We start from the raw sequence: 26,630 nt of genomic DNA on the forward strand, positions 1-26,630 counted from the left end.
CTGCTCCCATTCCAGTTGAATGGGGACAGTTGAGAACCTTTTTTGCATGTAGCTGTGTGGCTGTGGCAGATCATGGTGTAGTTTGCAGAAGTTATATTTTGCATTTGGCTGCAGCAGCTGTGGTCTAAAGATCTCAAGCCCGGGGTATGATTTACCTCTCCCAGCCTCAGCAGTTTGCTGAGCGACCAAAAGCTGTCAGTTGTTCAGTCTACCCTTAGGGCAGGTTCAGACCTACTTTAGGATCGAGCAATTCCAAGTGGGCCCCCTGACAGCCACTTGGTCACTTGCACCACAGCCCTTGACCAAAGAAATACATAATTTTTTACTTGAGCAGAAATCTTATAAACCATCAAAAAATAAATCAAGGACGAAATATGTAAAGTATGCGTTAGTTATATTTTATACACATAATGCCCTTATAAGTACACAGTATTTTTACACTTTTCTCCGCATGAGCTCCATGATATCCGTTTGTAGTAAAATATGAAAAGTGCCAAAAGTTTGTGAAAGTTCGCAGAACAAAGTGCTAATATTTGTAGATATTCTAAGTGGAGCTAAACTTCCATCAAAAGCTGAAATATATGAATAGAAGCTGCTGTACCCACCATGAGATTTGTAAAGTGACCCACATGTGCTGCTGATTCCCTCATGCCCGCTTTGTTATGGGCTATGGACTATGGACTAAACCACATGACAAGACTTTTAGAGCTTTTCAATGATGACATTTCTGAGCCACTGCCCTGCCCCATTTTCTTCTTTCATTCTCTTCACTACTGCCTATTACTGTTTAGAAATGCCCCCATTGTATTTTGCTGCCTGTAAGTCTTCTTAAAACTCAGCTTTATAAAAACTTTTTTTTTTCTGTACTCTGTCAAAACTTTTTTAGCTTAGGGTAACTCTACAGAGTATATTTATTTTTTCGCCTTAGATTTACCCACATTTTTCCTCAAAATGTACATATTCTTTACACTAGATTTAATAAAAAAATATATGTATGAATGTGTAAACGTTGAATTACATATTTTTGGAAAAAATAAAAATTGTTTAGATTTTGAGTAATTGTTGGGTGAATCTTGAGAAAAACCATTTCTAAGTAGGCTCTGCCCCCTAGGAGCTCTTCTTGCTCATCTTACAACTCACAAGAGGGCAAAGACCACTTAGAACTAGTAAAATGAAATCAAATTCATGCCAAACCCAACCCAAGCCAAGACTTTAGAACTGGAAGGTGTAAGTTACTTCCTGTCCATGAGACAAGAGAACATAAAATGAGAACGAAGGTTGTCCTTGGGACAATGGTGGACACGTATGAAGACGTGGCCTCCACTAGAAGCTCCTGTGAAAACCATTGAGGAAACCATTGTCAACCATAAAGTACAACCATTAAGGAGGGAGTCCCTTTATACCAGGAAGTGCTCAAACAAGTTCCTGCCATCATCATCAGGTATTATTCTAATGAAAGCTTCAGATTTTCATCAGACTTTCCAAATTACATTAACATATTCCAATATTAAGTGTTTGGGGTCAGATCTTCCTCCCTGCTAGCAACTTGGGGGCTTATTCTAGACTTTGAGGCCCCATATGGATCTAGAATTTAGGAGGGTCCAGAGAATAATTTCCAACCTACCATTGATACTTTCCGGCACCACAATTTTCCCCCACATTTATCATTGCTGTTACCTTCGAAATCTTTAGGACAGACCTGGTTCATTTTATTACATGGGCTTGAATACATTATAACAGTGTTGGGCCATCGGTGGGACTGACCATTGCAGGTTGGACACCAAAGAGATGAACCATTTCCAATCATTACAACATTTTTTTTATGTGCCAGGCCAATGATTTTTTTATGATTCACTTGGGCTTCATACCGGCCGTAAAGTACATCACCATCCAAAAAATGTCAAATGTTCTTCTCAGAGTTGACAGGACTAGTTTCAAGTCTTTAGCTTGGCTTGTGACATTTCCACCAAATGTCACATGTAGATTCTCCAATTGTCCCCTTAGCTTAGCATCTCTGCAGTGATTGACGAAGGGCTGAGAGATGAACGGAATTCCCTGTATTCCATTTTATCGAAACCGAGGCTACATAAAAATGTGTGGGTGTATCTTCACCTTTCCCGGACACAGTAGTTTCATGAAGGCTTTTCGGAAACTCATATGGCAAAGTGGGTACAGTACGGGATTGATGGCAGAATTCAACCACAGGAGCCAAAACGAGATCTCGTAGAGATAATGTTGGACGCAACGCCCGTGGCAAGCAGCCCTGATAATCATTAAAAGGGTATAGGGTGCCCAGCATAGGGCAAACACACACACGATGATGGCCAATGACTTGGCTACCCTCTTGTCTCTGGAAAGCCTAAAACGGTTGGCAATACTACTAGCCATGTCCGTCCTGACGTTACTACAAGCGTTCTCCACCGCTTTGTAAAAGCAGTCTTGATGTTTCCTGGTTTGAACCTCAACCTGCAGCGGTGGAAGGTCGTGACTTATGTTGAGGTCCAACATGTGGCCCTGGACCCTCTGCGTCCTAGGTTCTTCAGGACACACCTCTGTAGGTGTCAAGCATGAGGTCTGTTTTCTACATTCTGTGTGAGGCCTCTCGGCCGGCTTGACGAAAAATATCAAATGGTCCTTCCTCTTTCTCTGAAAACTCATCTCACACTGCTCGTGGCCTTGGGCCAGCTCCTCGTTCCTCATCCTCGTTCTCTTTTTGATATTAATGTAGATGCTCAGGTTGAAGTAGGTGACACTGATGAAGGGTGTGAAAAATTCCACAGTAGAGGCGATCATGAGGAAGTACCAGTTGTAATAAAATTCCACGTAACATTCACCTTCCGGTAAGATGGTTGCACGAGCGATGTATTCCCAGCTGATAATGGCGGGACCATAGAGGAGAAAGGCTGCCACCCACACAACCAGCATTTTTAGGACAGCATTTCTGGTCATTCCTTTCTGAGCTCTGTAAGACACCTAAAAAAAATAAACTGTAAGTAGAAGTACAGAGTACATTTGAAGCAGCAGCAAATCAAATAATGCACATCTCATTTCCTGGCTGTAGGACATCCAGCATCGTCTAGCCCTTTTCTCCCCACCTGATTGTCCCTGGCTCTCCCCTTTCATTCATTAAAGTTCTGTTCTTTCGATAAGAGAGCCTAAGCATCACAGATGGGTGCAAATTTTGGACATGCCCCTTCTATTTTTACCTTTATGTGCTATGCTGGGCTCCTACAGAAGGATTGAACAAGGCAGGGCCACCCAGATGGACATTGGCCTGTAGGGGAAGGAACTGGGGTTTGGTTGGTAGACAATGTTGGGGTATGAGGCAGGCAAAAGGCAATAGGAGACAAGGATTGCCATGTAGCCTGGCAATATGGACAAATAAATGATATTTTCCCAGTAGTAATAAATCATCATAAGGAGAAGCCCTACAACCTTCGGGGCAATTGGCCCAGTCACCTCTGATGCTAACACCATACCACAACAGCCTTCAGGCAAGTGCTATTCCTTTTTGTAACTAAGCCAGTGCTATTCTGCCAAAAAGCACTGTCCCTAGGTGATACCACCAGCATGATGGCCAGGCAATCAGCATTTTCTAAATGGGGTCAGAAATCCTAGCAGGTACTTTTAACACAACAGGTACACTTTATTTGGCAGGGATTTTTTTCAACAGTGTTGTTGCTAATAAAAGCCATGGGCTTGCCAGTCAATTCATCCCATCTCTTCTAATGCTATAATTTGACTTGAATACAGACCCCTCCGCCGCCCTTGGCAGCGGTAAAACACTTTTAATTATAGAGGAGGGTTTGCAAAGCTCTTTACTCGCAATTCTACTTGTAAAAAAGAGTGGTTAATATATGCCTTGTATTGAAAGGGCACAAAATCCTTCAAGAAAAGGTCCTCTGGAGGCTTCATGGTAATGGATAGAGAGAATATATGTGTCATTAGGAACGAGAACAGCGCTAATGAGTCTCGGGAATGAAGGGTTTTAGTTCCTGATTTAGCTCCGTTCAGCTATTAGCGGCCCTTTGCCCCACTTGGGTCCTAATTATTGGTTTTACAATGTGTGGCTGTTGGAGGCACAGGCTGGGCCATTCTTGGTGGTTGGCTAGGATCCGCGGTTGCTCTTCCCTTGTCCTCTCCAAAGGCACTGACACAGCTGCCACCAGTCATGGCACCCCCAGTTCTCATTTGGCAAATGATAAAGTCTGCCAGAGTCCATTGTTGCTCTTCGTTGGTCCTCCCCAATGGCACTGGCAGAGTTGCCACCAGTCATGGCTCCCCCAATACCCCTTCGGCCGATGATGATGCTTTATTGATAGGGAACGTGATCGGCTCCTCTGGCTTGGCCATGGCACAACTGCTCATGTGGCCAATAGTTGTTGCTTTGCACCTCCTCCTGTTGCAAGCAGTGACCCACCCGAGGAGCAAAAAGTACAACAGCAGATCATACAGAACAGAGTGGTCCAAACAAAAAAGTGGGAGAAGGTATGTGAATGTATTTTTGGCTGGTAGGTAGTCTTACACTATAGATGGTCAGGGCATGTCTACGGGGGAGTGCAAGGGAGGGTAGGTGGGTAATTATGTCTTGGTAACATGCAGGGATGTGTGGACACTAGGGGTGGAAGGGCTGGTATGTACTATAGTTGGCCAGGACATGCCTACTGTGCAGTACAAAGGAGGGTAGGTGGGTAATTATATCTTAGTAGCATAAAGGGGTATGTGGACACTGGAAGTGGAGGGTTTGCTATGCACTATAGATAACCGGGAAATATCTACAGGGCAGTACAAGGGAGGGTAGGTGGGTAATTATGTCTCAGTAGCATATGGGTGGGGGGGTGGACACTGAGAGTGGAAGGGTTGTTATGAACTATAGATGGTCAGTACATGTCTTCAGGGCAGTACAAATGAAGGTAGGTGGGTAATAATATCTTAGTAACATTTGAGGGGGTGTAAACACAGCAGTTGGCTTGGGTGCCTCAGTAATGGGCTAATGGTGTCTTGGTGGTGGATGTGGGGGGAAACAAAATGGCTAAAAATGGCTCTGGCCCTTAATAAAATGGGATAATTTTTGAAGTTACCAATGTTATAATAAACATTCAGATTTTGGATTTGCCCAATGATTAAGCAATATTCGATATGAAAGTAACACATTATTTTCCTGTTTTTATAAAAACGTCTTTGTGCATGTCTCCCGTTGGTTCTGAATTTCGAGTGCTGTGAAAAGCACATAAAATGCATCCCGCTGGGTGTAAAATTGTATATAACGCACATCAATCTGCTCTGGATGATTGATTTGCATCAGATTGAGGGACTGGTAATGGACTCACATTTAATGTCTCCAAATTGTAGCTCCATTAATCCATGTGCTGGAATAGAGCTTCCTGAAGGCATTCCCCTGTATTAGTACACTCCTGGCAGTCCGGGTCCCCTCTTCATTCAGGTGCTACAATCTTTGGTAGATATTTGGCCATTGACACTTCTGGTAGTGTTGAATACAGGTGGTCCTCCATATGCTGTGGTTCCTTCCTTTGACCAATACATCAGTGGAAGTCTCGAGGTGACATTAGGGGTCAGCGGATGGAACCACTGAGCTGTTTGCTGGAGAGATTTATTGGAGCAAAGCTAGAAAACATGGGACACTGCAGAGTTGCATTGTCAGTTTTTGGTTTATTTTATAAGGTTTGTGAATCACAAAGGACTTACCGCTTTAGTGACTGAGATAAATCTATCATAGCTGATGAGAACGATGTTAAATACGGAGGCCGTGCACAGCAGATAGTCCATGACCAGCCACAGCTTGCATAAACCTTTCCCAAACTTCCATTGGCCAGTAAGGACGTACGGGATATAAAGAGGAATGCAAAACCCACCTGCAGGGAAAAGAGAAGCCATGAAATCCTCTTTATACAAATCATTTTTATGCTCACGACACGTTCACTGGTTCTCTATATATTACAATATGCTTTAACACCAGAAGAGCTTACACTCCAAAGTTCCCAGCATGTATCAGGGCCAATCTAATTACAAGGCAATTCAAGGAAAACTGAAATTTGTAAAAATAGAATCTTAACTGGCATTTTCAGGCTTTGTGAGTCACTGACCATGAGCAAACATTGGGCGATATTCCAAGTTGTGTTATAATAGTTATCGGCCCCAAGGGGGCGGGAGCTGCCTGCTGAAAGTGTTATTGATTGGCTGCCCCGGGTGATTTAGGTCAGAGCTCCTGATGTGCGAGCTCGTTCATTGGTTTGAGAGTATGAAAGCTAATAGATTGGATCTGAGGCTTTTATATACCATGCAATGGTAATTTAGGTTGTGGGGGAAATCTACTGCAGCCAAATAAATTTTACACCATAAAACAAACTCCAATTGGATGTGTGCTTAATGGGAATTAAAACCAGAAGGGCCCCCCTCACCCCCTGCATTATAAGAGCCGGGATGTATTGATGATCAAAGTTGCCTTGGCTTTAATGTGCCTAACCAGCTACTCATAAGCCACATGTGCCTCTCATTGCCCTTTTTATGCTGCTCATGGGAATTGCAATGAAGTGTCCTTCTATTTGAATACATGGGGCATTACACTCATCTGAGGCATGAGGACCCCCAAATCCTGCCAAGTGTCAGCGATGACATTCATTCTTTATGTAAAGGTTTGGTTGAGTCCTAAGTTTTAAATTGAATCTGGTGCACCTACCCCCTCCCGTCCCCAATATCAAAGATTTCCCCACTTTTTTTATCTATGCAGATAGGCAATGCATTGTGCATCACTACCAATCTCACTCCTCTAGGGGCAATCTCTGAAAAAAGAATGAAACAAATCAGGAATAAATATAAGATTCCCACAGATATTGTATGAAGTGATCTAATGGACAGTTCTAACCCCCCCCCCCCCTTCCTGGACTGTAACAGTGAAGATGGGGGTGATAGATTGGGGTTCTGTGATTCTTCACATTGTCTAGTTGGTATTTATTAAAAATGTATGAAGAATGGGGGTCCTGCAAGACTTTACATTGCCTGGTGGGTCTATATGAGGAACGTATGGCCATTTGGGGGTTCAGGTCACATTTTGCATTGTCTGGTACGCCTTTTTAAATATTACGTAGCCATTTAAGGGTTCCTGTAACGTTTCCCATTGTCTAGGGTTGATTATAAATAACGTAAGTCCATTTGGGGGTTCATGTAAAGCTTCACATTTTCTAGGGGATCTCTAAGGAGAATTTTTGGTAATTTGGGGGTTCATGTAAGGCTTTACGTTGTATGGCAGCTCTATATAAACAATGCATGGTCATATGGGGGTCCCGTAAATCTTTATTTGTCTGATGGGTTAATAAAATTGCATGGACATTTGGGGGTTCTTGTACAGAATCACATTGTCTGGGGGTCTATAAAAATAATGAATAATGAAAGTTGAGGGTTTCTGTAAAGCTTCATATTGTCTGGCAGGTCTTTATAACTAATGCTTTGCTTTTTGGGGGTTACTGAAAAGCTTCACATTGTGTGGTGGCCATTTGGGGTTCGTTTAGATTGTCTGGGGAGTCTTAATGAAGAATTTATGACTATTTGGTGGTTCCTGTAAGGCTTTTTATTGTCTGGCAATTCTTTATGAATATTTCATGGACATTTTGAGGTTTCTGTCAGGCATCACATTGACTCGTGGTCTCTATGAAGTATGAATTGCTGTTTGGGGGTACCTGTAAGTTTTAAATTGCCTGATGGGTCTTAATGAATAATTGGCCATTTGTGGGGTACCTCTACTGCTTCAATTGTCTTAATGAAGAATGTACGGCTGTTTGGGGGTTCCTGCAAGGCTTCATATTGTCTGGCAATACTTTATGAATAATGCGTGGGCATTTTTGATACCTCACATTGGCTGGAGGGTCTTTATAAATAATGCATGGCCATTTGGGGGTTCACATAAAGCCTCACATCGATAGTTTTATGTAAATAACTCACAATTCGCTTTACATTGACTGATGGTCTTTTTGAATAATTTATGGCCATTTGGGGATTCCTATACGGCTTTTTATTGTCTGGCAAGTCTTTATGAATATTACATGGCCGATAGAAGTTTTTGTCAGGCATTACATGGTGGTCTCTATGAAGAAAGTATGGCCATTTGGGGGTTCCTGCAAGCTTTCAATTGTCTGATGGGTCTTTATGAATAGTTCATGGCTGTTTGGGGGTTCCTATAAGGCTTCAATTTTCTGGTGGATCCTAATGAAGAATTTGTGGCTGTTTGGGGTTTCCTATAAGGCTTTACATTGTCTGGTGGATTTTAATGAATGATACATGGACATTTGGGGGGCTCCTCTAAAGCTTCACGTCTGGGGGGTTTTATGATAAATGGAAGGCATTGAGAAGGTTAATGTTAAACCTCACATTGTCTTACGGGTTTTTATAAAGAATGTATGGCTATTTGGGGGTCCCGTTAAAGCTTTAATTGTCTTGTGGGGCTTTATAAACTAAGCATGTACATTTGGGGGGTTCCTCTATGCCTTGATATTAGCAGGTGGTCTTTATGAAGAATGGGGGGCATTGTTAAGGTTAATGTCGCACTTCACATTGTCTGGTGGGTTTTTTATGAATGATACATGGACATTTGGGGGTTCCTTTAAAGCTTCACATTGTCTGGTGGTCTTTAGGAAGAATGAATTGCAATTTGAAGGTTAACGTAACACCTCACATTGTCTGCTGAGTATTTACAAACTAAGAATGAACATTTGGGGGTTCCTCTAAAGCTTCACATTGGTTGGTGGTCTTTATGAAGAATTGGTGGCATTGTGAAGGTTAACGTTACACCTCTTATTGTCTGCTGGGTTTTTATGAAGAATCTATGGCAATTTGGGGGGTCTTGTCTACTTTCACATTGCCCATTGAGCGTATTTAAAGAATGTGTGCATTGGGGGTTTAGGTCAAGCTTTACAGTTTTTATAAGAAATGTACCAACATTTAGTGGTTCTTGTAAGGCTTCACTTTCTCTAATAGTGTTTTATAAAGAATCTTTGCTTCCTTTAAAGCTAGAGGGTCTTTTTGTGAAATATATGCATAGATTAGTACAGAATTTATTATTATGACCACCCCATGGTAAGGAGGAAACCAGACACTTACCCACCAAGAAGTCAGCAATGGCCAGGTTAAGGAAGAAGAAATTTCCTTGAGTTCGGAGCCCTTTGTCCACCACAAAAGCCAAAATGACCAAAGCATTGCCCAGCACCGTGGCCAGCACCATCAGGATCATCAGCACAGCCAGTAGTATGGAAACACTGGGGGTGAACTGTCCATAGTGCTGAAATTGCTCCTCACTGCCAGCCATGCACCTGTTCCCGGCCAAGCTGTCCATAGTGGAGCTGTTCACTCTGGACATCACTGAACTCAATGCCAGGCAAAGTGCATGCAGATCACACAGCTCCTCCAGCAATATTCATCATTCAAGTGGAGGATCTGCTGACCACTGAGATCTAAACTGGCCAGAAAAGTCTTCTTCATCAGCTGCCAGAAAACAAACTCCAAGCCCTTGTGATTCATTAGATGCAATGTGCTCACTCCTCATTCCAGGGAAGAGAAAGAAGAGAAATTCTGCTGCTACACATAGGGGCTTATAAATGGCTCAGCTGCGCCACCTTCAGGAAGAGAAGAGATTAGCACCAATGAATAGTCTCAGATTCCCAACACAGAAAATAGAACTTCAGGCTAAAGCCTAATACACAGATGAGTTTAATAAAATAAATCTGTTTCATCATCCGAAGGAGTTGCACAGTTCTACTACACAGCACAGCCCTGTTTGTAAAAAGAAGAGACAAATTTGTGCTCCGCTGCATTTTAGTAACAACAGAATGGACCTGATTTATTAAAGCTCTCTAAGGGTGGAGAAGATACACTTATCTTTAAACTTGGGTGATGTAGAAAACCTGGAATGGATGGAGTCATTAGCTATTTGTTAGCAAATGTTTTCAATTCTGTACCAGATTCATTCCAGGTTTGCTGGATCACCCAGATTCACTGATGAAAGTATATCCTCTCCAGCCTTGGAGAGCTTTAATAAATCAGAACCAATGAAAGATGAAGCAGTGGACTGATGAACTCATCTCTCTGTCACTTTGCCCACTCCTTCTATAAGCATGCTTTTTGACTTACAGAACACCTGACTGGCTGTTTGTGCTGCTTATGTGCCTGAGCTCTGCTACACAGGAAAAGGTTATCAAGTCAAATTTGGCAACCTACACTATTTGCATCAAAACAATTTTTATTATTACTCAGTATTTATATAGCGCCGACAGTCCATAGTCATGTGATTAGCTGTTCCTCAAAGGAGCTCACAATCTAATGCCCCCACCATAGTCATATGTCTTTAATACAGTCTAAGATCAATTTTGGGGGAAAGCCAATTAACCTAACTGCATGTTTTTGGAATGTGGGAGGAAACCGGAGTACCCGGAGGAAACCCACGCAGACACGGGGAGAACCTTCAAACTCCATGCTGATAGTGTTCTGACTGAGATTCGAAACTGGAACTGAGCCACCACGCTTCCCTTGTGTTACTGAAAAGAAAGTTGTTGTTTTTTTTTTAATTGAACCCTCAGAGTCCCCCAAGTCAAATGGATAGGGGGACCCAAGTCAGTTCTGTACAAGGGCCCACTGTTTGTTGTGTTCGCCACTGGTCAACTTCAAATAGAATATTACTTGTTGTTCGTTGAATGATAAGTCAGTATCACTCACAATTATACTTATCTTCGTCTTTCTTGTTCCCCACTCCCTAAAATCCTGAGGCTGCATTGGAGCTTACACAGGGTAATGGCCCTCTTGTCACCTCCATATGACAATGCTTGGACCTGGTTATTGGCCATCCAGGGATGAAGGGTCACACCTTCACACAGATCTAGAAGTATTGGGTATTTCCAACATATGAGCGGACTGGTTGGATTATGGGGTAGGGGGTATTAAAGGTAAGTATCAGCAGGAACATGGGTGTTATAAAGAGAACCTGTTACTTTCTCCAGAATGGGCAAGGTATTAGATTCTGCTTTGTGCGCCTAATAGATACTGGAAAAACAAATCACCCAACAATCTTTAATATATAACAATGATGTATCTGCACTTGGCTGTCTGGGTCTATTGGCAACCATTGCAGGGAAGTTTCATTCTGCCTGTTTTCAATTATGTTTAGTGGGAAGACTCCAAGATGTAGGAGAAATCCTGAAGAAGGCAGGGGCCATGCTGGGAATTTAGGCAGATGGAGCTGGTCAGTAAAGGTCTCATGTTGTATAAGGAACCTAAAGGCCATTCAATTCACCAAACTGCAGGCCAAATATCTTTTTTGGGAGAACTGAGCCTTTAAATGGAATGTTGAGGGTGTTGAATATAATGGTGGAGCAGATCAAGGTTTATTAAAGTGGAACTGCACCCGCATTGCTCACCTGTCCCGTTCCCCTGCAGAGTGCCACCATCTTCCTAGTTTTCTACTTTTTTGGCCATCTTGCCGGGGTAGAAAGGATTAGGTGGGTAGTAGAGTTTAATGCAGAAGGGACATTGCTTGTTTTTTTCTGCAACAATAATCTGCCTGATCACGTATTCCTAAAAAAGGAACTTTAGTTCTGCTTTAAATTGCATTGAGAATCTGTAAAAAGCTTTATTAGATTGATATTACATTCCCAGCTTTAGGCTCAGTTTATTTTTACAGGATTTTACAAATGAAATGATAATCGGTTAAAATCCAGGTGGAGAATATTGATGCATGTGCACACTTACAATGCATCTAATCCCAGGAAGACTATAAGTATATTATATTGCAATTTACCAGTCCTCACATTTGTGGCTGCATTTGTTTTCTTTTCTCAGCTCTTAGTGGTCCTGCCAGTAACACATTTTCTGTCCTAGAGTGACAATGATTGCTCACTACAATGTATTTCTATTGGGCTATGCTTTCGCTATACGAAAAGACTACAGAACATCTCCCTTTCCTCAATTTTCTAACATTTAATCCACAGAAGAGACCTGAGCAGGGTTGCATTGCTCCTTGAGATTTCTATACAGCAGAGGCAGAGTTCACTAGAAGTTTGCAGGTCACAAGATTTCTAGCTGGATTAACAGGTATTTAATTTTGTACTTATTGAACAGATTTACCAAAACACTTTTAATGATATGAGTAATGTTAGGGTTATATAGGTTTAAATGGGAACAAGATAATTATTTATTTATATATCCATGCTGTAAATACATATTCCAATATATCTGTTTTTGTGCTGGAGGACATTATAGATGTTTTTGGATTGTGTATGAGTAATCCTTTATAGATGAACATATTCTAGGGGATTGCTATCTATATGGCATGGAAGGATCAGGATAAGTAGACATTAAGCACCAGTAATAGTCTCACTTAGGTATTGATTGGGTGACATGTTCAGTATGAGATGTTTTACTAGTTTACCGTCTGCCAGAGATATGGAGATAGATATGTGGTGTCTGACATGATTAATGAGGCTCCCACATCCAGGGAATATCAGCATACAGAAAACATTGTGTTCATGAGAAGATATAGAATCAGGGAAGTGAATAGAGGAAAATGGGAAATGAGTTAAAGGACTGAGAGAGAGAGAGAAGGGGAGGGGAGAGATGGAAAAAAAGGGACAGTGCTCCACTAAGAGAATGATATAGGGAAAGACAAAAAAGAGTGATATATAGTAAGTGGAAAGGAGAGAGAGAATAGAGAAAGACAAAAAGAGGTAATAATAGAGGGGGATCAGGAGAGAAGGACAGAGAAAGAAAGAGAGAAGGAGAGAGATGAAGGAAGAGAGATATAGAGAAAGAAGGAAGGAAGGAGAGAGAGAAGAATAGAGAATAACAGATTGGGAAAGATAAAGAGAGAGAGGGATACAGAGGAAAGAGAAAGGGACAGAGAAAGGGAGAGTGATGAGGAGAGAGAGCGGGGAGAGATAAAGAGAGAGAGATGAAGGGACAGGGAGACATAGGAGATATAGAAAAAGAGGGAATGAAAGAGAAGAATAGAGAATAACAGACAAGAAGAAGAGATAGAGAGGAAAGAGAAGGGACAGAGAAAGAGAGAGTGATGAGGAGAGAGAGCGGGGAGGGATAAAGAGAGAGAGATGGGAGAGAGATATAGAGAAAGGGGGGAGGGAATGAAAGAGAACAGAGAATAACAGATATTGGGAAAGATAAAGAAAAGAAGAGAGAGAGAGAGGAAAGAGAAGGGACAGAGAAAAAAAAAAGTGATGAGGAGAGAGAGCGGGGAGAGATAAAGAGAGAGAGATGAAGGGACAGGGAGAGATAGAAGATATAGAGAAAGAGGGAATGAAAGAGAAAAACAGAATACCAGATATTGGGAATGATAAAGAGAAGAAGAGAGAGAGAGGAAAGAGAAAGGGACAGAGAAAGAGAGAGTGATGAGGAGAGAGAGCGGGGAGAGATAAAGAGCGAGACAAAGGAGAAAGATTTAGAGAAAGAGGGAATGAAAGAGAAGAATAGAGAATAACAGATATTGGGAATGATAAAGAGAAGAAGAGAGAGAGCGAGAGAGAGGAAAGAGACAGAGACAGAGAAAGAGAGAGTGATGAGGAGAGAGAGCGGGGAGAGATAAAGAGCGAGACATAGGAGAAAGATTTAGAGAAAGAGGGAATGAAAGAGAATAGAGAATAACAGATATTGGGAAAGATAAAGAAAAGAAGAGAAAGAGAGAGTGATGAGGAGAGAGCGGGGAGAGATAAAGAGAGAGAGATGAAGGACAGGGAGAGATAGGAGAGAAATATAGAGAAAGACAGAGAGGGAAATAGAATGAGAGAAGAGAGAGAGAGAATTGGGATATAGAGTGGGAGAAATAGAAAAAGAGAAGACAAAAAGAATGGTACATAAAGAAGAGAGAGAAAGAAGACAGTCAGTCCTAATTCTACAAGCAGAATGTAAAAGTTGGCTGTACAAGAAGCTGAATAGTAAATGATGTCACTGCATGTTACAGACAGAGAAGGACAGGAGAATATGGCCTTTCCCTACCTGGAATCAATGGGCCTGATTTATTAAAGCTCCCCAAGGCTGGAGAGGATACATTTTCATCAGTGAAGCTGGGTAATCCAGCAAACCTAGAATGGATTTCTTTAAAGTCATTTGCTATTTGCTAGAAAATGTTTTGAATCCTAGACCAACTCTATTCCAGGTTTGCTGGATCACCCAGCTTTTCTTATGAAAGTGTATCCTCTCCAGCCTTGGGGAGCTTTAATAGGACAGGCTCACTATGCTCATATACTTTTCTATATGTTCCCTTAACCCAATAAGGTATCTGAATTCGCTCCAATGATTGTTATAATTTACCTCCAATTATGTCCTAGGAGCTCTTTATTCCACCCCTCACCCCCTAAATCCAACCATAACAACTATTCATTTTGAACTCTTCATTTGACTAATTTGAATGTAACTAAATGAACTGAGTGTATAGAAAGAGAAAAAGAAGGGGAATAGATGAGAGAAAAGGAAAAATACTGATGGACAGGATACTTTAATAAAGGGATTAGAATTTCACATTTTGGACTGCATAGATCAGCAGGATTCCTTCTAAGTTATTCAGATCAATGGGAGGTGGGTCAGTGGTTAAATGCGCCAAATGAATTACAATGATTGTCTTGATCTCTTGGCATCAAACATCTGCATAATTCTGCTGCTTTCTGCAAAGTGGAAGATGAATGGAGAAAATGACTGAAGACTCCGAGTAGTGCTGTATAGACAAGTGTGATTGTCTATGGCAATTTGGGAATATGAGCATTATGCATGTCTCCTGCCTTATCTGTCAGCCTCCTCTTCAGATAAAACATAATGGCTTTGTGGTAATTCTGTCTTGTCTCATATTCCCAGGGCTATAACCTAAAGCTGCAAAAAGCTACATTCACACAATAAAGAAATATGTGAATTGTTTTATAGAACAAATGATTTGCAAATCTGCCTGGTCAGTCCTATTATACAGTCACCCCTGCCAGACAACACAGACCAGTTGGTTAGGTGACCCTGCTGTTCTCCCTGCAGGTAAATAGGTGACTAGTTGGTAATACCTGGAGAGGAGCATCACCACCCTGAGGTCATCAATTAGTTCCCTTACCTCCCTGTCACCAAAATCCCAGTGTTAGTCTGACGGCACTATACAGGGTAACAAAGCCCCCGGGGGGGGGGGGGGGGGGTTGGGTTGATGGAATGTTCTTATGTTCTTTATTCTTGCATAGCATGCATAGACTTGAAGCTAAACTCTAGTAACCTGCTAGTTTTCTAACCTTAGCTCCCCTTATCCATTCCAAATAAAACTTTATTGCTTTGTAATAAAAAAAATCTCTTACATTTAGTGTAATTGTTCATTTTATAATGACATCCTCAGCCATGGCTTGTGACTAAAGCCTTCCCTGACCCTGTAGAAGGATCAGAACAATTGCTGCAGGCCACATCCTCTTTATGTACCAGTATTGCCCATATATGGTGCTTCCATGATTTGATTGACATTTCAGGCAGCTAATAGGAAGAGGAAAGGGGGTGGGTCAGGGATAGTGCAGATATGGAGGAGAGGGCTTGATGATGCCTGATGTCCATCCATCCACCCTGGAACGAGGCAGAATTATGAAAGTTGCTAAAGCTTCTAATGCTTGTTCTTTGGAATGCAGAGTGTTTGAGGAAATAGGACTAAACTTCATCAGTAGAGAACTACCACAAAATGAAGGTTTTAGCATGAATCTTTTATCTAATGATATGATAACTTTAATGCATAAGTGATCATTTAAAAACTCAATGGACCCCTAATCCATTTTGGGTTTTTCTAGGCATTCAGGAAAGATTTTGGAAGAAAACATATGAATAGCAACAGCAGGTGCCATCACAGTGTAAAAGTTTCCAATGATTATTGGTTAAAATGGATCACTATGGGAATGACTAATTGAGAGGATATACTCCTTGTGGACAATTGCCTCATTATAATACTATGCTGCCGTGTCAGACAATGCATGTACAAAATTAATCTCGCCCCACATGGGCCTGACATCTGCAAATGGACTAATTTAATGCAGTGAAAACCTCACAGGGAGTTGGGACGGAGAATTCAATGCATGTGGGAACAGAACATTGGAAGTGAGCGATCAATAAAGAATAGAACTCCTGGAAGTGTTCACAACTTTCTTATACACGTACACAAATCATGTGATCTGTGCCAAGGCTTAAGGCCACATGAGGGCGCAAGTGCTTGCATTGATTTTAATAGACCATCAGTATACATCTGTCATTTTTGCAATGGAAGAATGATTTGGGTGATATAGACCAGGGCTTTAATACACCACCACTGGTTTATTATGTCTCAAATGACTGCTTGAAATAGAATCGTGGTAATTAGATTTGGTGGTTATGTCCTGGTGTTTTGATTGTAAAACGATTCGCGTAAACAAGTCGTTAGAGATATTTCTTTGTATCGTTTCATTTGTAATGCAACTTGTTTGACATGAAATTTTGATTTTATGTTTTAAAGCTTTATTTTTTGTCTTAATCTTTTCAAATGCCATTTATATGCGTTTTTTTGGGGGGGGGGGGGTGGTATCCATTGCCTGTGCGCTATGCCTGTGCAATGGCACCACCGCTTGTATTCTTTATTATGAAAACATGTGCCAAGGTGACAATGCAGAAGCACAATTAAGAGACGGTTGTCACCCCATAATGTACAAGAACCTTCATGGCAGGATCACTTTAATGAAACTGCACAATAATATTAATAATAATAATAATAATAATAATAAACAGGATTTATATAGCACCAACATATTATGCAGCACTGTACATTAAATAGGGGTTGCAAATGACAGACAGATACAGACAGCGACACAGGAAGGGGGGAGGACCCTGCCCATAAGAGCTTACAATCTAAGAGGTGGGGGAAGTATCACACAATAGGAGGGGAGGTGGGACATTACATTGTGAGTCCCTCTTAGTGACATGATTTTGTACATCGCTGCATAACATGTTGGCGCTATAAAAACCCATTATAGTAGTAGACGTTACATTTCCTAGAAATGCCGCCTGGCTTGGCTCCCTGCCTGCATTCTTCCTTGTGTTAGCTATAAAGAGATCATCTCCCTGGAAGACAGCGGCAGACAATGGCTGAGCTCTGTTTGTATTGGAGCGTCGGTGTGGCAGACGGTAACACACAGAATTAGGATCATTTAAATTGGCTGTTGCGGGTATATTAGGCCCCTAATTGGCTGGGCTCTGACAATGAATATATCGAATGTGCACATAGGGGAAAATAACCCGACAAAAACAAATTCACATGCCGAGCTCAGAGGACTCATTAGGGTGAACGTGAAAGTCTTTATTTTGTAGAGCTAATTAGTATGCATTAAAATGTTTATATCGAACTGGGCTCAGCGTGTGCCATGTACAACGGCTTTGATCAAAGCAAATATTTTTATATGGTTCCAAAAAACAAAATGTGCCGAATGTGGATACAGCTGGGTTTCCAGAAAAAAAAAAACCTTCTAAATATTAATTTTAAAGATCCTTCTTTTTTCCCCAGAAACAGTCATTTAAATAGCAGAGAGATCAGATTACACACACATAGTTGTATGATGGTAGAATCACAGCCCCCTTCTTCTCTATCAACAAAGAGAAGATGATACAAATGTAGCTGTCTGATAAACTTTACAATACCTGTAGGTTGCAAGATGTTTCTAGGTTACTTTCTAATAACAGGCCATTTCCAATCCCCCCACAGCATTTCGATGGCATTTAAATCAGGACTTTGTCTAGGCTAGTCCATAACCCCATTTCTAGTTTTTAGCCATCTCTTGGTAGATATGAGCTGTGCGCTTAGGATTAATGACACATGTAAGGATTCATTTCTAGTTTAATTTCAGCTTTTAGCCTCAATTCTCATCAAGCACATTTTGCTACGATGCAACATTCATACTTGACTTAATAGGCCTGAGTTATTAAAGCTCTCCAAGACTGGAGAAGATGGAATGTCATGTCTATGCAGGACAAACACCGGCACTCTCTGCCATTTAGTTTGTTGTCAGTCACTGTTTAATGCCGTTGTGTTTGCCCTCATGTGCTGAAATCCTGAGAAGTATAAAAGTTGAGCATTGTATCAATTTGATATTTTTAGTAAAATTTCACATCAGAACAAAAAGCGAGCCGCAAGGGACTTTGCACTGACATTCTGCAGCAACTTGAGATAGAGCCGAACCTTTCACTTGGTGCTGAGACCCGGATCTTCCAGTATGATCCTGAAACCAAACCACAGTCACCGGAAACACCTTCATCACCAAGAACCAAAAAAGTCCAAATTCACAGCCATGACATCGTGTTTTGTGACATGAAGGCGTCATTTTGGCAGAATGGATTCCACAAGGCACAACGGTGACCCAACATTATTATAAGGAAGACAAAGCTGAGAGAAAGAGTCAGGAAAAGACGGCAGAAATGTGGGAAATGGTTTAATTCTTCATCAGGACAATGCTCCTTCTCACACAGCACTTTCTGTGACTGACAAACACATTACTATGCTGGAACATCCTCCATATTCACCAAATTTGGTACCTTGGGACTTTTTTTCCTAAACTGAAATCGGTGATTAAAGGAACACGCTTTGTGTCAATGGATGCTGGAAAGAAAAAATAATCAGAAACTGATCTGCTCCGCACCTTCCACCAGTGGGAAACAAGACGGCATCTGTGCTTAATTGGAAATGGAGGGAATATTGAAGGGGACAAGAATTAGAATTGTCATAAATAAATAAAAGGTATATCAGTCTGGGTATTCATTAGACAGACCTCATATTAGTATTTTTGTACCTAAAAAGTCCCACAGCTTTTCTTGTACATTTTGGGAATGTGGTACTTTAACGTTGATAACTGACCGGATATGTTTTATCAGATCAGAAGTGGTGGTAAATGAAGGGGTATTGTTACATGTGTTACATGTATTGTTACAATTCCCCCACAAATCTGCATTTATTTTAAAACAATTTACAGAATAAATTCATTTTGTCATTTGTATTTTTATTTGTTCAAGTATATCATCATTATTTGTAGGCCCTGTTTGAATAAAGATCTAACATTTGCTTTTCATATATGTCGGAAAGGTCATGGGGGTGCACTTACTTTTTCACAGGTAAACTATTCTGTTAAGACAAGGTTTTATAAACTTCACATTGAAATAGGTAATCAGATGACATTAAGGTAAAAATTGTGCAGTCTGAGAACAAACATTGGGCTTTATTCTTTGATCCTGAATAGGTTCCTCCAATATTCAACATCTGTCTTCTGCAGTGAACCATTCTTAATCTTTAAAGGGAGGAAGAGATAGATTTTTTCTCAGTATCTGAGGATAATGCTGAGTTTGGCAGCATTAAGTAAGTGAGGTGTGATGGATTGTTTTATATGGACTGGCCGATAAGCAGGAATCCTTTCCCTGGTGATATGTTTTTGATATATTGTTACCAATTTTAAAAGGTCACCCCGTCAGTGAATAAAAGACTCCAACTTGGATGCATTTTTCTCCTGCACTCAGCAGATAGGGATGAGTGTAATCAAGCAATCATCCAAAAAACTGCAATCAATTAAAAGAAGCAGCACAAATCGGATGCATTGCGAGCAATCAACATGATTTTTTAAACTCATTGCTTTCGATGATGAAAGCAATTTATCTTAATTTGTAGCATAATTTAAGTGTATGTAAATCCAGGAACAAAGAGACATAAAACCCTAGAAGGTCCTGTGTTGATGAGCTTGTGCTTGCATCAATGGAAATGATATCAAAATGGTTTTGCATTCCCATACAGGTCCATAGCAATTTAAACAAATTTAACAAATTTTATAAGTGCACACCTCTACTCTATTTATTTCCTCTGGCCATTCTGCATGCCAGAGAAGACCTAACTGCATTTTAGTTGTTTTTCAATGTGCAGCAGTGTTTTGACACCTTTTTTAGCATCCTCGTATACCCCCTAGATGTGTAGATTCACACTGAGATGTGTTTTTCAGCATCCCCAATAAGCACTTCGGGCTGTGCTTTGCCTTGCTGTTCTTAGCATAGTCAAGGTACAGCTGGAGGATATTAGAGCCTAAATGTGCTGCAACCAATGGTGGCTTTGTTCTTGGCCCCTGTCTGGTCCACTCATTGGCCACTAGTTCTAAAAAGATCCAGGGTCCCAGTAACTGGTTGACTGTTGTATCCTCACTTACTAATTGTGAACCTGTTGCTGATTCTGCCTGGTGATTGCTGGACCTCATTGCCTACCTCTCCAATTCTGCTTCTGTCTTAACCCCTAGATACCATGCTTGGCTGCCTGACTTCCTGTGTTTGACTGCTGACTCTTCCCTGGATTTGATCTCTGCCTGACCTTACTGTTCTATATAATATCTATAGATCTCCTAGTCCAGTGCTTCTCAACCTTCATAACAAGGAAACCTTAAAAAAACGTTCAGATCATAAGGAAACCCTATAATTTCTATATCCACAGCTCATAGTATATTAACCTTGTGGTGAATGGGAAGAATGCTTCTTATATTGCTGGCCATTGGGAAGAATGTCACCCTTACAGATAGCCAAAAAGTTTATTTGTGTTAGTTAAGCTGAACTGAGAGGTACAAACTGCTTATTGCTCAAGGAACTCCTAGTAAGATCTGGATACAGATCCCTGGTTGAGAAACAGTGTGCTCGGAGGATCATCTCAGGAGATTTCACCCGTTCTGTGTTCCTACAAGTTTCTACCTGTAAAGCGGTTATTATACCCAGCAAGGATGGTGGTAAGGTAAATATATCTCCAAGGTACAGAGTGTTAATTGCTCAAGGATCCCCTAGCAAGCTCTTGAAGAACCCTAGGGTTCCACAGAACCCTAGTTGAGAAACACTGTCCTAGTCATTGACCCTGAACTGTCTAACCTTTTGTTGTCCGGCTCCTGATTGAGCTTGGTGGTCACCAGTCTCCTTGGCCCCAGCGACTGTACCATGTATACCCAAGTACTGGCATTTGGCACCTCCTGGCGATCCAACGACGATGCTAAAGGTAAAGCGTAGTGCCAAGATAGCTGCCAGATCCTCTTTGTAAATCCAAGTTCATGGTTGCACCCTGTGCCTTGTGAATTCTCATCCAGTCACTTCCAATCAAACTCTCAGCCAGTTTTCTTTCAAAATCTTTCCAAAACTGAGCAATGAAGAAAAATTAAACTTTTAACTAAGCCCCTAACTCTGAGGGAAACTCCAAAACCTGAGCCTAATCCTCTACCAAGTATATCAGAAAAAAGGAATATTCACCTAATGAAAAAAATACTATTATAAAATATCATCATGAAAAAGGATTTTATGTTTAGCTGAAGTTCCTCTTCCAATATAATGACCATTTGGAAGTCAGAGACCTGTTTTTCTTCACTCGTCCTCTGGAACTCTGAAGTCCTCTTTTATGTGACAACTAATTATTCGCATTGTGTTCCTTACAGAAGCTTTTTACTCCTCCTCAGCAGACCAAAACCAAAAGTTCAATGGACTTCATAAGAATTTTAGGTGGAAAAAATGTTGTAGAGTGAAAATTACATTTAAATCATCCATTTAAATTTTACTTGTCCTAACTAAAAAAAACAAAGGAAATTGTTTTAAGGCTGAAGGAGAAATACAAACTTTCATTGTAATCAGCAACAATGCACTGACTCGTGGGCGTCTGTAACCTTGAAAACTGGCACAAAAATAATTGTGATTGTGGCTGCAGGGCATTTCTTTAATAGGGAAAACCTGGGGATTATTATAATGATACTATAATGGTATACAAGTGAAACCAACAGTATAAAACTAACAGCAAAATAAAAAAGCAGTATCCCAATGTGGTTATAATAGTCAACAATTGTAAGTGGTTTTACATGTGAGACGGTGATGTGGCGTGGGCTATGATAACGGAGGTAATGTAAGGTGTACAATTCTGCTTTTGTTAGACAGCAGTCTTCTCCAGGCTCATTGTATGCTATGCAGTGTATGGTGGGTATTGGTATATGGTCAAAAATGTGTATGTTCCCCTACAGACGACTGGGTTCAGTTGTTTCCATTGAGGGGTAATGGTAATACTACAGCATATAAAGACATTTTAGATAACTGAGCTATTCCAACCTTGTGGTAATAATTTGGGAAACCCGTGTGTACAAATCCAGCTCCATAAAGATATGGTGTGACGGTTTTGGTTTAGAGGAACTCAGTTGGCCACAGAGCTCTGACCTCCAACCCTACTGAACATCATTGGGATGAAATAGAATGGTGACTGAGATCCAGGTCTTTTCATCCAACATCAGTATCTCAATGAACAAATCATTTTTGTTTGCTTAATGAGCCCCATTTTGGTTTGTAGAAACTCAGTTGGCCGTCACATGGCCTTGATCCCACCCCAATGGTAGCTGTGATCCTGGTCTTCTTATCCTCTACATCAGTACCTCAACGCTTAAATCATCTTTTTCCTAAATGGGCACCATTTTGGTTTGGTGGAACTCAGTTGGCTTCCACCTCAACCCTACTATACCCCTTTGGGATAAAATGAAATGGTGTCTGTTATCCAGGTCTTCTCATCCTACATCAGTACCTCAAAGTTCAAATCATGTTTTTGCTAAACGGGCACCATTTTGGTTTGGAGTAACTCAGTTGGCCTCCACCTCAACCCTACTATATGTGATTGGGGTAAAATAGAAGGGTGACTGTGATCCAGGTCTACTAATCCAATATTAATATCTCAACTTACAAAATCATCTTTTGGCTAAATGGGCACAAATTACCAAAGAATTCCTTCAAAATTCTGGAAAGCCTTTCCAAAAAGAGTGAACAGAGTGTAACCTCAAACCAGGCTCCTGTCTGTAATATGGGCAATAATGTGGTAGAAAACACCCAAAAAGGGAAATGACCAAATTTGAACCTAGATGTGAAGCTTGATGGGGGTATAATTCAGTCATATGATCATATGATGTAAAACTTTGATCTTTTCCCAAAAATCACAATCATGGTGTGCCATGAGCGTTGGACCAACCACCTTAACCCAAAATCCCCAGGACTCAAATAAAGCCGGTTCCCCTTATCTACTCTATCCAAAACTGAGCGATAAAGGAACTGTTTTGGCTTTAGATTACCTCTAACCTAAAGACCATCATCCTGATGAAAAAAATGTTATTATTAAAGGATATCATGAAAAAAAACTTTTATGTTTGGCTGAAGTTCCTCACTTTGAATAATACCCATTTAGAAGCAAACCAGAAATTCATTTTTAGGATCTGTACTTCTTTGCTTTTCCTCTGGGACTCCACAAACCAAAGGCTTCTTATGTGACAACTAATTATTCACATTCTGTTCATTACAGGAACTTCTTTACTCTCCGTGTAGACCGAACAGACTCAGCAGACCGAACTGAGAGTTCCGGAAGGAAGAATGCCACAGAGCGAAAATTATATTCAACAGAAAGAAAGAACATTATGCTTAGACAGTAGAGGTAAAATAAACTTTCATTGTAATCAGCAACAATGCACTGAGTCCCGGGCGTCTGTAACATTGAAAACTGTCACAAAAATGAAAAATGATTGTAATTGTGGCTGCAGGGAACTTCTTTATTAAAGTGAGCCTGTGGCTTATTATAATAGGATACAAGGGCACCCACTACTATAAACTAAAAATGGTTTATAAAAGCCCCAGACAGATCTTGTTATATTACTCATCATTTTTTTTAGCAGTTCTATTGAATCTTTTACATGCGTGGGGAAGTGATGGTGATGTGGAGGGGACTGAGAATGCAATGTATTTAGCAACAATCTTGGGATTTAACACTTTTCTCCTAAAAAAGAAGAAGGCTGCGTAGGACCTCATAAAGTCTTAAAATAAAACTCTGCGACTTCTGCAGTCTTCTCCAAGTTCCAAGCACATCTAACCATCATACTTACAAACAGTCTATTGCCAAAAGTAAATGGACCTCCCTCCCGATGATGGAGTTCAGGTGTCTCCAGTGAAGGGTACATACAGTCTATGGCCAAAAGTAAGTGGACCTCCTTCTCAATGATGGAGTTCAGGTGTCTCTAGTGAAGGATACATACAGTCTAAAGCTAAAAGTAAGTGGACCTCCCTCCCAAAGATGGAGTTCAGGTGTCACCAGTAAAAGGTACCTACAGTCTATGGCCAAAGGTAATAGGACCTCCCTCCCGATGATGGAGTTCAGGTATCTCTAGTAATGGATACATACAGTCTATGGCCAAAAGTAAGTGTACCTCCCTCCCAGTGATGGCGTTCAGGTGTCTCCAGTGAAGGGTACGTACAGTCTATGGACAAAAGTAAGTGGACCTCCCTCCCAAAGGTGGAGTTCAGGTGTCACCAGTAAAAGGTACCTACAGTCTATGGCCAAAAGTAAGAAGACCTCCCTCCCGATGATGGAGTTCAGGTGTCTCCAGTAATGGATACATACAGTATATGGCCAAAAGTAAGAAGACCTCCCTCCCGATGATGGAGTTCAGGTGTCACCAGTAAAAGGTACCTACAGTCTATGGCCAAAGGTAATAGGACCTCCCTCCGGATGATGGAGTTCAGGTATCTCTAGTAATGGATACATACAGTCTATGACCAAAAGTAAGTGTACCTTCTCCCAGTGATGGCATTCAGGTGTCTCCAGTGAAGGGTACGTACAGTCTATGGACAAAAGTAAGTGGACCACCCTCCCCTATAATGGAATATAGGTATCTCCAGTGAAGGGTCCTGGTTTTTCTCCAGCATACAAAGACATTGTTGATGATTATGCTTCTCCAGCTTTGTGGTAACAGTTTGGTGAAGACCCCTTTTTTACCATGACCCTACTCCCATGTACAAAGCCAGCTCCAAAAAGACATAGTTTGTACAGTTTGATGTGAAGGAACTTGAGTGTCCTGCACAAAGCCTTGATCTCCAGTGTATAGCCTTAGAACCCCTATTGCCAGCTCCTCTCATCCAATATAAGTACCTGGCCCCACAAATTCTCTATTGGTTCAGATTCCCACAGATAGCCTCCTGACCACTCCTGACCAAGTTCTTATGGAAAGACTTCACAATAGAGCAGAGGCTGATATAGTCTCAAAGGGGTGAAAGCCAACACCTTTTCAATGACCATGAAGTTAGGATGAGATGTTCAAAAGCTCATTGAGGCGTGATGGTCAGGTGTCTACAAATTTATAGCCATATGGTGTACAATGGAGGGTATTTTACAGACAAGGATTGGGCACACTATCAAATTCCCTTCTTAGCCAATCCATATCCATTTCCTCCTGATAACTTTTTTTTGGGGGTTATATTATCACTTTTCCTGCCAGAGCCTTGAGTTAAAAGCCTAATGGCTTTTTCACAGTGATACATTATGGGTCTGGTGATTGGCTGCTCGGATGCTGAGCACTGCTTCCTGGGAGGAAGGGAAAAAGTCTCATGTTCCCTTTACCCTAAAAGGTAAAAAGGAGCATGGCAGAACTGAGCATTGGTTAAACAGAACCTTTGGCATGAAAAGAAAGGATAATAAAATAGGAGCTGTAATTTAAACCATGAAAATTAAAAATTTTTAACAAAATTCAGTAATTCAATTTTGTAAAAATTTGACAAAATTTATTATGGTGGTTTTAGAGGTGATTAAGTACACAATGGGCTTTCATTTGGCTAATGAGAGATATAGAAGAACTATTCGCATATCCTTGACCTGAGCCTTGTTATTATATGTTTTTTAGGAAATAAAATGAGCTAGATCTTTAAAAGCGACAACATAAACAAAATAACAAAAAATTGGGGAAAAAACTATAGGAATTAAAAATACTCACAATGCAGATCAGAATCTCTCCACTTATTCTAATAGAGATGATTGTAAGTACCCTTGGCAGGTGATAGTGTCCCCCACCCCATCACTAGTACTAGAGAGCTTGTCATACATGTAAATGTGGATAAAAATATATAGATGTGTGAAATGAAAGGATTCAGATATTGTATCCATAGCTGGCACACAATGACCTCCTACAGTCATCAGAATATATTTATCTCAGTAGTGAGCCTTTAAATCTGACAACGGTGAATTACTCAAGGATTAAACCTCTGCGATCGGTGATTAATGCAAATTATCTGTTTAAAAAAAGCCACCACTGAGCTTATGTGAGAATTTAAATATTCAGTTTTAAAGTGGAATAAGCACTAAATCAATGAAATAAAGATTGCTATAGCTGAAAAACTCTGGTTGGGTAATGGACCGTGGTTGTCAATGTGCTGGCGGCAGAACCACCCAAATGATGATAAAAAGCAGGTCAAGGAGCAAGCTGAAGTTGGCAATGGGCAGGCAAGTGTGGTACAAGAAGACAGAACAGGTCCAGAACAGCCTTGGCCAAGAATGGTTGGCCAACGTCCAAGAGGGAGAAACAAAATCGTAGAAGCAACATTAAATGAGGTGACCTCAAGTAACACAAGTCTCAGGTTGGGTCAGGTACACACAAAGCTGAAGGCAGCAAAGGCATTTAAATATTGTAAGGAACTTACCCGCCCTGCGAGCCCGCGGTGTCCCTGGGGTTCCCAGCCACAGTAGCAGGCAACATGGCCGAGGCTGCTGTCCTGCTCGCAGCTTGTCTGTCTCTACAGGCGGAGGGATCCGCCCTGGCCAA

General features: G+C 41.0%; 1 protein-coding gene across 1 annotated transcript; it reads right to left on the reverse strand.

The window, feature by feature from the left end:
• Positions 1-1,687: 1,687 nt before the first annotated feature.
• LOC140338356 (histamine H3 receptor-like) lies at positions 1,688-9,522 on the reverse strand. The gene is made up of 3 exons (XM_072422552.1): positions 9,112-9,522; positions 5,707-5,873; positions 1,688-2,973 (listed from the first exon to the last, which is right to left on the reverse strand). Exons 1-3 carry the CDS (start codon positions 9,365-9,367, stop codon positions 2,083-2,085), a joined length of 1,314 nt encoding a protein of 437 aa, XP_072278653.1. The 5' UTR covers positions 9,368-9,522; the 3' UTR covers positions 1,688-2,082.
• Positions 9,523-26,630: the final 17,108 nt, after the last annotated feature.

The sequence above is a fragment of the Pyxicephalus adspersus genome, chromosome 9 (assembly GCF_032062135.1).
Source record: "Pyxicephalus adspersus chromosome 9, UCB_Pads_2.0, whole genome shotgun sequence".
Classification (NCBI taxonomy): Eukaryota; Metazoa; Chordata; class Amphibia; order Anura; family Pyxicephalidae; genus Pyxicephalus; species Pyxicephalus adspersus.

Excerpts from the sequence above, each read along its gene's own strand:
- LOC140338356 (XM_072422552.1), bottom strand. The coding sequence starts at position 9,367 with ATGTCCAGAGTGAACAGCTCCACTATGGACAGCTTGGCCGGGAACAGG. Across the intron at positions 5,874-9,111 it reads CATTGCTGACTTCTTGGTGG|GTGGGTTTTGCATTCCTCTT; the intron begins GTAAGTGTCTGG and ends TTTTCCCTGCAG. Across the intron at positions 2,974-5,706 it reads TTATCTCAGTCACTAAAGCG|GTGTCTTACAGAGCTCAGAA; the intron begins GTAAGTCCTTTG and ends TATTTTTTTTAG.